This window comes from Erythrolamprus reginae, unplaced genomic scaffold (assembly GCF_031021105.1).
Source record: "Erythrolamprus reginae isolate rEryReg1 unplaced genomic scaffold, rEryReg1.hap1 scaffold_178, whole genome shotgun sequence".
NCBI lineage: Eukaryota > Metazoa > Chordata > Lepidosauria > Squamata > Dipsadidae > Erythrolamprus > Erythrolamprus reginae.
In genome coordinates, this window is record NW_027248565.1 from 7,577 (window position 1) to 19,301 (window position 11,725).

General features: G+C 39.5%; 1 protein-coding gene across 1 annotated transcript; it reads right to left on the bottom strand.

Annotated features, from left to right (window-relative positions):
- Positions 1-252: 252 nt before the first annotated feature.
- On the bottom strand, positions 253-2,000 carry LOC139155974 (proline-rich protein 36-like). The gene is made up of 2 exons (XM_070731357.1): positions 619-2,000; positions 253-479 (listed from the first exon to the last, which is right to left on the bottom strand). The coding sequence occupies exons 1-2, from the start codon at positions 1,543-1,545 to the stop codon at positions 387-389; spliced, it is 1,020 nt and encodes a 339-aa protein (XP_070587458.1). The 5' UTR covers positions 1,546-2,000; the 3' UTR covers positions 253-386.
- Positions 2,001-11,725: the final 9,725 nt, after the last annotated feature.

Consider the following 11,725-nt stretch of genomic DNA (forward strand, 5'->3'; position numbering starts at 1 on the left):
CTATAGGCAGCCTTTTTTTCATTGACTATAGCCCTTACATCATTGCTAAACCATAGCGGTTTCTTCTTCCTTTTACCTTTAGTTATTTGTCTTACATACAGTCCAGTGGCTTTTAAGATGGCCTTTTTAAATACAGTCCACTGGATGCTCGCTCCTGCCATTTTATCCCTCCCCTTTAATTCATTATCTAAATATTCTCCCATTGCATTAAAATTTGTTTTTCTGAAATCCAATACTTTGGTTGCATTATAGCAGAGGTCCCCAACCGCCGGTCCGCGGACCGGGACCGGGCCGTTGAGGTTTTCCAGCCGGTCCGCGGCGGCGCTGCCCTCCCGGCAGAAGACATTATGCAGGACAGGGTGGGGCGTCGGGCAGGGCGGGGAGAATCAGGAGGCTCCTTTGGCGGCTGGGGGCTGCCTGGCTTTGTGATTTCGCCCCGGCCGGACCTCAGTTTCAGCTGGGGGGGGCGAGAACACCGCCTCCCAGCTGGGCGAGCCTGAGCAGAGCGCAGGCTTGCCCACACGCTGCCTTTGGCAGCACAAGCGTGCTTGTCCGGCCGGGGAAGAATCGCCCCGGCCGGATGTCAGTTTCAGCTGGGGGGGGGGGCGAGAACACCGCCTCCCAGCTGGGCGAGCCTGCGCCGCCGCCGTCCGTGCCTCGGTTCCGTAGCTCCGCCTCACAGCTGATCACCCTGCTGCCGCTGCTGAGAGAAAAAAAGAGAGAGGGGGGAAGAGAAAGAGATAGCAACAGAGGGAGAGAGGGGGGAAAGAAAGAGAGAAAGAGATAGCAAGAGAGGGAGAGAGAGAAAGAGAGAGGGGGGATAGCAACAGAGGGAGAGAGAGAGAAAGAGAGGGAGAGAGGGGGGAAGAAAGAGAGAAAGAGATAGCAAGAGAGGGAGAGAGAGAAAGAGAGAGGGAGAGAAAGAGATGGCAAGAGAGGGAGAGAGAGAGGGAGAGAGGGGAGACAGAAAGAGAGAGAAAGAGAGAGGGGGAGAGAGAGAGAAAGAGAGGGAGAGGGAGAGGGAGAAAGAGAGAGGGAGAGAGGGGGGAGAAAGAGAGAGAAAGAGATAGCAAGAGAGGGAGGGAGAGAAAGAGAGAGGGAGAGAGGGGGAGAGAAAGAGATAGCAAGAGAGTGAGAGAGAGAAAGAGAGGGAGAGAGGGGGAAGAGAGGGAGAAAGAGAAATGGAGAGAGGGGGAGAGTGAGAAAGAGAGGGAGAGGGAGAAAGAGAGAGAGGGAGAGAGAGAAAGAGAGAGGGAGAGGGGGGAGAGATAGCAAGAGAGGGAGAGAGGGGGGAGAGAGGGGGGAGAGAAAGAGAGAGGGAGAGAGAGAGGAGATAAAGGAAGAGGAGAGATAGAAAGGAAGAGAGGGAAAGAAAGAGGGATAGAAAGAGAGTGAGAGATGCTCAGTGAGCCTTTCTTTGAAGTTGCCTTTCTTTCTTTCTTTCTTTCTCTCTTTCTTTTGCTCTCTTGCTCTTTCATTCTTTTTTCTCTCTTGCTTTCTTTCTTTCTTTTTCTTTCTCTCCTTCCCTCCTTCCATTTCTTTCATTCCCCCTCTCTATTTTTATTTCTCTTTCATTCTTTCTTTCTTTCTCTTTTTCTTTCTCTTTTACCTTCCCTTCCTCTATTTCTTCTTTTCTTTCTCCTTCCTACCTTCTTCCCTCCCTCCCTTCCTTCAGTCTTTCCTCTCTTACTCTCCCCTTTCATAAGTTTCCTTGCTTCCTTCCTCTGTTCCTGTCCCTTCCCCCTTTCTTTCTTTCTTTCTTTCTTTCCTTCCTCCATTTCTTGCTTTCCTTTTCCTTCCTCCCTTCTTTCCTCCCTCATTCCCTTCTTTCACTCCTTCCTCTCTTACTCTCCCCTTTCACCCCTCCCCAAAGAAGGTAAATTTCATACATAATTGGTATGTCGCAAAATAAAGTAGTTTTAAAATGGCGGGGAGGGGGCCCCCCCAGACACTTAGGCTGTATGGGGCCCCAAAATTCCTGATGGCGGCCCTGGCTCCACCCCTCCATAACCCCACCCCCATATGACCAAAGCCCCCCCCCCACCGGGCCATGGAAAACTGGTCTAGCTTAAAGCCGGTCCCTGGTGCAAAAAAGGTTGGGGACCTCTGCATTATAGGATTGCTCACAATTAGTTTTTACATCAAACCACAAACATAGATGGTCACTGCAACCTAAATTTTCTCCCACCTTGACATCTGAAACCCAATTCCCATTCGTAAAAACTAAATCTAGAATATTCTCCCCTCTAGTTGGTGTCTTAACCAGCTGTGCCAGAGCTGCTCCTGTAAAGGCCTCTACTATATTCTTACTTTTGCATGTAAGGGCACTGGGGATATTCCAGTCAACATCAGGCATGTTGAAATCACCCATAACCACAATATCTCCCTTTACTGCCATTTGGGTAATTTCATCCACCATCTTGTTGTCATATTCCTCGGATTGCCCTGGAGGCCTATAGATCACCCCAATTCTAATGACAGAAGGCTGACGGCAGAAAAAGACCTCATGGTCCATCTCGTCTGCCCTTATACTATTTCCTGTATTTTATCTTAGGATGGATATACGTTTATCCCAGGCATGGAAGTTTGTTCCAAGCATCTACAACTCTTTCAGTGAAATAATATTTTCTCATGTTAGAAAAATAGAAGACTGACGGCAAAAAAAGAACTCATGATCCATCTGGTCTGCCCTTCTACTATTTTCTGTATTTTGTCTTAGGATGGATATATGTTTATCCCAGGCATGGAAGTTTGTTCCAAGCATCTACTACTCTTTCAGTGAAATAATATTTTCTCATGTTAGAAACATAGAAGCCTGATGGCAGAAAAAGACCTCATGGTCCATCTCGTCTGCACTTATACTATTTCCTGTATTTTATCTTAGGATGGATCTATGTTTCTCCCAGGCATGGAGGTTTGTTCCAAGCCTCTACAACTCCTTCAGTGAAATAATATTTTCTCATGTTAGAAACATAGAAGACTGACGGCAGAAAAAGACCTCATGGTCCATCTCGTCTGCCCTTATACTATTTCCTGTATTTTGTCTTAGGATGGATATATGTTTATCCCAGGCATGGAAGTTTGTTCCAAGCATCTACTACTCTTTCAGTGAAATAATATTTTCTCATGTTAGAAACATAGAAGACTGACGGCAGAAAAAACCTCATGGTCCATCTTGTCTGCCCTTATACTATTGCCTGTATTTTACCTTAGGATGGATATATGTTTATCCCAGGCATGGAAGTTTGTTCCAAGCATCTACTACTATTTTAGTGAAATAATATTTTCTCATGTTAGAAACATAGAATACTGACGGCAGAAAAAGAACTCATGGTCCATCTTGTCTGCCCTTATACTATTGCCTGTATTTTACCTTAGGATGGATATATGTTTATCCCAGGCATGGAAGTTTGTTCCAAGCATCTACTACTCTTTCAGTGAAATAATATTTTCTCATGTTAGAAAAATAGAAGACTGACGGCAGAAAAAGACCTCATGGTGCATCTTGTCTGCCCTTATACTATTTTCTGTATTTTGTCTTAGGATGGATATATGTTTATCCCAGGCATGGAAGTTTGCTCCAAGCATCTACTACTCTTTCAGTGAAATAATATTTTCTCATGTTAGAAAAATAGAAGACTGACGGCAGAAAAAGACCTCATGGTCCATCTTGTCTGCCCTTATACTATTTCCTGTATTTTGTCTTAGGATGGATATATGTTTATCCCAGGCATGGAAGTTTGTTCCAAGCATCTACTACTCTTTCAGTGAAATAATATTTTCTCATGTTAGAAACATAGAATACTGACGGCAGAAAAAGAACTCATGGTCCATCTTGTCTGCCCTTATACTATTGCCTGTATTTTACCTTAGGATGGATATATGTTTATCCCAGGCATGGAAGTTTGTTCCAAGCATCTACTACTCTTTCAGTGAAATAATATTTTCTCATGTTAGAAAAATAGAAGACTGACGGCAGAAAAAGACCTCATGGTCCATCTTGTCTGCCCTTATACTATTTTCTGTATTTTGTCTTAGGATGGATATATGTTTATCCCAGGCATGGAAGTTTGTTCCAAGCATCTACTACTCTTTCAGTGAAATAATATTTTCTCATGTTAGAAAAATAGAAGACTGACGGCAGAAAAAGACCTCATGGTCCATCTTGTCTGCCCTTATACTATTTCCTGTATTTTGTCTTAGGATGGATATATGTTTATCCCAGGCATGGAAGTTTGTTCCAAGCATCTACTACTCTTTCAGTGAAATAATATTTTCTCATCTTAGAAACATAGAAGACTAACGCCAGAAAAAACCTCATGGTCCATGTTGTCTGCCCTTATACTATTGCCTGTATTTTACCTTAGGATGGATATATGTTTATCCCAGGCATGGAAGTTTGTTCCAAGCATCTACTACTATTTTAGTGAAATAATATTTTCTCATGTTAGAAAAATAGAAGACTGACGGCAGAAAAAGACCTCATGGTCCATCTCGTCTGCCCTTATACTATTTCCTGTATTTTATCTTAGGATGGATATACGTTTATCCAAGACCTAGAAGTTTGTTCCAAGCATCTACAACTCTTTCAGTGAAATAATATTTTCTCATCTTAGAAACATAGAAGACTAACGGCAGAAAAAACCTCATGGTCCATGTTGTCTGCCCTTATACTATTTCCTGTATTTTATCTTAGGATGGATATACGTTTATCCCAGGCATGGAAGTTTGTTCCAAGCATCTACAACACTTTCAGTGAAATAATATTTTCTCATGTTAGAAAAATAGAAGACTGACGGCAAAAAAAGAACTCATGATCCATCTGGTCTGCCCTTGTACTATTTTCTGTATTTTGTCTTAGGATGGATATATGTTTATCCCAGGCATGGAAGTTTGTTCCAAGCATCTACTACTCTTTCAGTGAAATAATATTTTCTCATGTTAGAAACATAGAAGCCTGATGGCAGAAAAAGACCTCATGGTCCATCTCGTCTGCACTTATACTATTTCCTGTATTTTATCTTAGGATGGATCTATGTTTCTCCCAGGCATGGAGGTTTGTTCCAAGCCTCTACAACTCTTTCAGTGAAATAATATTTTCTCATGTTAGAAACATAGAAGACTGACGGCAAAAAAAGACCTCATGATCCATCTGGTCTGCCCTTCTACTATTTTCTGTATTTTGTCTTAGGATGGATATATGTTTATCCCAGGCATGGAAGTTTGTTCCAAGCATCTACTACTCTTTCAGTGAAATAATATTTTCTTATGTTAGAAACATAGAAGACTGACGGCAGAAAAAGACCTCATGGTCCATCTTGTCTGCCCTTATGCTATTGCCTGTATTTTACCTTAGGATGGATATATGTTTATCCCAGGCATGGAAGTTTGTTCCAAGCATCTACTATGCTTTCAGTGAAATAATATTTTCTCATGTTAGAAACATAGAAGACTGACGGCAGAAAAAGACCTCATGGTCCATCTCGTCTGCCCTTATACTATTTCCTGTATTTTGTCTTAGGAGGGATATACGTTTATCCCAGACATGGAAGTTTGTTCCAAGCATCTACTACTCTTTCAGTGAAATAATATTTTCTCATGTTAGAAACATAGAAGACTGACGGCAGAAAAAACCTCATGGTCCATCTTGTCTGCCCTTATACTATTGCCTGTATTTTACCTTAGGATGGATATATGTTTATCCCAGGCATGGAAGTTTGTTCCAAGCATCTACTACTATTTCAGTGAAATAATATTTTCTCATGTTAGAAACATAGAATACTGACGGCAGAAAAAGAACTCATGGTCCATCTTGTCTGCCCTTCTACTATTGCCTGTATTTTACCTTAGGATGGATATATGTTTATCCCAGGCATGGAAGTTTGTTCCAAGCATCTGCTACTCTTTCAGTGAAATAATATTTTCTCATGTTAGAAACATAGAAGACTGACGGCAGAAAAAGACCTCATGGTCCATCTCGTCTGCCCTTATACTATTTCCTGTATTTTGTCTTAGGATGGATATATGTTTATCCCAGGCATGGAGGTTTGTTCCAAGCATCTACTACTCTTTCAGTGAAATAATATTTTCTCATCTTAGAAACATAGAAGACTAACGGCAGAAAAAAACTCATGGTCCATGTTGTCTGCCCTTATACTATTGCCTGTATTTTACCTTAGGATGGATATATGTTTATCCCAGGCATGCAAGTTTGTTCCAAGCATCTACTACTATTTTAGTGAAATAATATTTTCTCATGTTAGAAAAATAGAAGACTGACGGCAGAAAAAGACCTCATAGTCCATCTCGTCTGCCCTTATACTATTTCCTGTATTTTATCTTAGGATGGATATACGTTTATCCCAGACATGGAAGTTTGTTCCAAGCATCTACTACTCTTTCAGTGAAATAATATTTTCTCATGTTAGAAACATAGAAGACGGACGGCAAAAAAAGACCTCATGATCCATCTGGTCTGCACTTATACTATTTTCTGTATTTTGTCTTAGGATGGATATATGTTTATCCCAGGCATGGAAGTTTGTTCCAAGCATCTACTACTCTTTCAGTGAAATAATATTTTCTCATGTTAGAAAAATAGAAGACTGACGGCAGAAAAAGACCTCATGGTCCATCTTGTCTGCCCTTATACTATTTCCTGTATTTTGTCTTAGGATGGATATATGTTTATCCCAGGCATGGAAGTTTGTTCCAAGCATCTACTACTCTTTCAGTGAAATAATATTTTCTCATCTTAGAAACATAGAAGACTAACGCCAGAAAAAACCTCATGGTCCATGTTGTCTGCCCTTATACTATTGCCTGTATTTTACCTTAGGATGGATATATGTTTATCCCAGGCATGGAAGTTTGTTCCAAGCATCTACTACTATTTTAGTGAAATAATATTTTCTCATGTTAGAAAAATAGAAGACTGACGGCAGAAAAAGACCTCATAGTCCATCTCGTCTGCCCTTATACTATTTCCTGTATTTTATCTTAGGATGGATATACGTTTATCCCAGACATGGAAGTTTGTTCCAAGCATCTACTACTCTTTCAGTGAAATAATATTTTCTCATGTTAGAAACATAGAAGACTTACGGCAGAAAAAGACCTCATGGTCCATCTCGTCTGCCCTTATACTATTTCCTGTATTTTATCTTAGGATGGATCTATGTTTCTCCCAGGCATGGAGGTTTGTTCCAAGCCTCTACAACTCTTTCAGTGAAATAATATTTTCTCATGTTAGAAACATAGAAGACGGACGGCAAAAAAAGACCTCATGATCCATCTGGTCTGCACTTATACTATTTTCTGTATTTTGTCTTAGGATGGATATATGTTTATCCCAGGCATGGAAGTTTGTTCCAAGCATCTACTACTCTTTCAGTGAAATAATATTTTCTCATGTTAGAAAAATAGAAGACTGACAGCAGAAAAAGACCTCATGGTCCATCTTGTCTGCCCTTATACTATTTCCTGTATTTTGTCTTAGGATGGATATATGTTTATCCCAGGCATGGAAGTTTGTTCCAAGCATCTATTACTCTTTCAGTGAAATAATATTTTCTCATGTTAGAAACATAGAAGACTTACGGCAGAAAAAGACCTCATGGTCCATCTCGTCTGCCCTTATACTATTTCCTGTATTTTATCTTAGGATGGATCTATGTTTCTCCCAGGCATGGAGGTTTGTTCCAAGCCTCTACAACTCTTTCAGTGAAATAATATTTTCTCATGTTAGAAACATAGAAGACTGACGGCAGAAAAAACCTCATGGTCCATCTTGTCTGCCCTTATACTATTGCCTGTATTTTACCTTAGGATGGATATATGTTTATCCCAGGCATGGAAGTTTGTTCCAAGCATCTACTACTATTTCAGTGAAATAATATTTTCTCATGTTAGAAACATAGAATACTGACGGCAGAAAAAGAACTCATGGTCCATCTTGTCTGCCCTTCTACTATTGCCTGTATTTTACCTTAGGATGGATATATGTTTATCCCAGGCATGGAAGTTTGTTCCAAGCATCTGCTACTCTTTCAGTGAAATAATATTTTCTCATGTTAGAAACATAGAAGACTGACGGCAGAAAAAGACCTCATGGTCCATCTCGTCTGCCCTTATACTATTTCCTGTATTTTGTCTTAGGATGGATATATGTTTATCCCAGGCATGGAGGTTTGTTCCAAGCATCTACTACTCTTTCAGTGAAATAATATTTTCTCATCTTAGAAACATAGAAGACTAACGGCAGAAAAAAACTCATGGTCCATGTTGTCTGCCCTTATACTATTGCCTGTATTTTACCTTAGGATGGATATATGTTTATCCCAGGCATGCAAGTTTGTTCCAAGCATCTACTACTATTTTAGTGAAATAATATTTTCTCATGTTAGAAAAATAGAAGACTGACGGCAGAAAAAGACCTCATAGTCCATCTCGTCTGCCCTTATACTATTTCCTGTATTTTATCTTAGGATGGATATACGTTTATCCCAGACATGGAAGTTTGTTCCAAGCATCTACTACTCTTTCAGTGAAATAATATTTTCTCATGTTAGAAACATAGAAGACGGACGGCAAAAAAAGACCTCATGATCCATCTGGTCTGCACTTATACTATTTTCTGTATTTTGTCTTAGGATGGATATATGTTTATCCCAGGCATGGAAGTTTGTTCCAAGCATCTACTACTCTTTCAGTGAAATAATATTTTCTCATGTTAGAAAAATAGAAGACTGACGGCAGAAAAAGACCTCATGGTCCATCTTGTCTGCCCTTATACTATTTCCTGTATTTTGTCTTAGGATGGATATATGTTTATCCCAGGCATGGAAGTTTGTTCCAAGCATCTACTACTCTTTCAGTGAAATAATATTTTCTCATCTTAGAAACATAGAAGACTAACGCCAGAAAAAACCTCATGGTCCATGTTGTCTGCCCTTATACTATTGCCTGTATTTTACCTTAGGATGGATATATGTTTATCCCAGGCATGGAAGTTTGTTCCAAGCATCTACTACTATTTTAGTGAAATAATATTTTCTCATGTTAGAAAAATAGAAGACTGACGGCAGAAAAAGACCTCATAGTCCATCTCGTCTGCCCTTATACTATTTCCTGTATTTTATCTTAGGATGGATATACGTTTATCCCAGACATGGAAGTTTGTTCCAAGCATCTACTACTCTTTCAGTGAAATAATATTTTCTCATGTTAGAAACATAGAAGACTTACGGCAGAAAAAGACCTCATGGTCCATCTCGTCTGCCCTTATACTATTTCCTGTATTTTATCTTAGGATGGATCTATGTTTCTCCCAGGCATGGAGGTTTGTTCCAAGCCTCTACAACTCTTTCAGTGAAATAATATTTTCTCATGTTAGAAACATAGAAGACGGACGGCAAAAAAAGACCTCATGATCCATCTGGTCTGCACTTATACTATTTTCTGTATTTTGTCTTAGGATGGATATATGTTTATCCCAGGCATGGAAGTTTGTTCCAAGCATCTACTACTCTTTCAGTGAAATAATATTTTCTCATGTTAGAAAAATAGAAGACTGACAGCAGAAAAAGACCTCATGGTCCATCTTGTCTGCCCTTATACTATTTCCTGTATTTTGTCTTAGGATGGATATATGTTTATCCCAGGCATGGAAGTTTGTTCCAAGCATCTATTACTCTTTCAGTGAAATAATATTTTCTCATGTTAGAAACATAGAAGACTTACGGCAGAAAAAGACCTCATGGTCCATCTCGTCTGCCCTTATACTATTTCCTGTATTTTATCTTAGGATGGATCTATGTTTCTCCCAGGCATGGAGGTTTGTTCCAAGCCTCTACAACTCTTTCAGTGAAATAATATTTTCTCATGTTAGAAACATAGAAGACGGACGGCAAAAAAAGACCTCATGATCCATCTGGTCTGCACTTATACTATTTTCTGTATTTTGTCTTAGGATGGATATATGTTTATCCCAGGCATGGAAGTTTGTTCCAAGCATCTACTACTCTTTCAGTGAAATAATATTTTCTCATGTTAGAAAAATAGAAGACTGACAGCAGAAAAAGACCTCATGGTCCATCTTGTCTGCCCTTATACTATTTCCTGTATTTTGTCTTAGGATGGATATATGTTTATCCCAGGCATGGAGGTTTGTTCCAAGCCTCTACAACTCTTTCAGTGAAATAATATTTTCTCATGTTAGAAACATAGAAGACTGACGGCAAAAAAAGACCTCATGATCCATCTGGTCTGCCCTTCTACTATTTTCTGTATTTTGTCTTAGGATGGATATATGTTTATCCCAGGCATGGAAGTTTGTTCCAAGCATCTACTACTCTTTCAGTGAAATAATATTTTCTTATGTTTGAAACATAGAAGACTGACGGCAGAAAAAGACCTCATGGTCCATCTTGTCTGCCCTTATGCTATTGCCTGTATTTTACCTTAGGATGGATATATGTTTATCCCAGGCATGGAAGTTTGTTCCAAGCATCTACTACGCTTTCAGTGAAATAATATTTTCTCATGTTAGAAACATAGAAGACTGACGGCAGAAAAAGACCTCATGGTCCATCTCGTCTGCCCTTATACTATTTCCTGTATTTTGTCTTAGGATGGATATACGTTTATCCCAGACATGGAAGTTTGTTCCAAGCATCTACTACTCTTTCAGTGAAATAATATTTTCTCATGTTAGAAACATAGAAGACTGACGGCAGAAAAAACCTCATGGTCCATCTTGTCTGCCCTTATACTATTGCCTGTATTTTACCTTAGGATGGATATATGTTTATCCCAGGCATGGAAGTTTGTTCCAAGCATCTACTACTATTTCAGTGAAATAATATTTTCTCATGTTAGAAACATAGAATACTGACGGCAGAAAAAGAACTCATGGTCCATCTTGTCTGCCCTTCTACTATTGCCTGTATTTTACCTTAGGATGGATATATGTTTATCCCAGGCATGGAAGTTTGTTCCAAGCATCTGCTACTCTTTCAGTGAAATAATATTTTCTCATGTTAGAAACATAGAAGACTGACGGCAGAAAAAGACCTCATGGTCCATCTCGTCTGCCCTTATACTATTTCCTGTATTTTATCTTAGGATGGATCTATGTTTCTCCCAGGCATGGAGGTTTGTTCCAAGCCTCTACAACTCTTTCACTGAAATAATATTTTCTCATGTTAGAAACATAGAAGACTGACGGCAAAAAAAGACCTCATGATCCATCTGGTCTGCCCTTATACTATTTTCTGTATTTTGTCTTAGGATGGATATATGTTTATCCCAGGCATGGAAGTTTGTTCCAAGCATCTACTACTCTTTCAGTGAAATAATATTTTCTCATCTTAGAAACATAGAAGACTAACGGCAGAAAAAACCTCATGGTCCATGTTGTCTGCCCTTATACTATTGCCTGTATTTTACCTTAGGATGGATATATGTTTATCCCAGGCATGCAAGTTTGTTCCAAGCATCTACTACTATTTTAGTGAAATAATATTTTCTCATCTTAGAAACATAGAAGACTAACGGCAGAAAAAACCTCATGGTCCATGTTGTCTGCCCTTATACTATTTCCTGTATTTTGTCTTAGGATGGATATATGTTTATCCCAGGCATGGAAGTTTGTTCCAAGCATCTACTACTCTTTCAGTGAAATAATATTTTCTCATCTTAGAAACATAGAAGACTAACGGCAGAA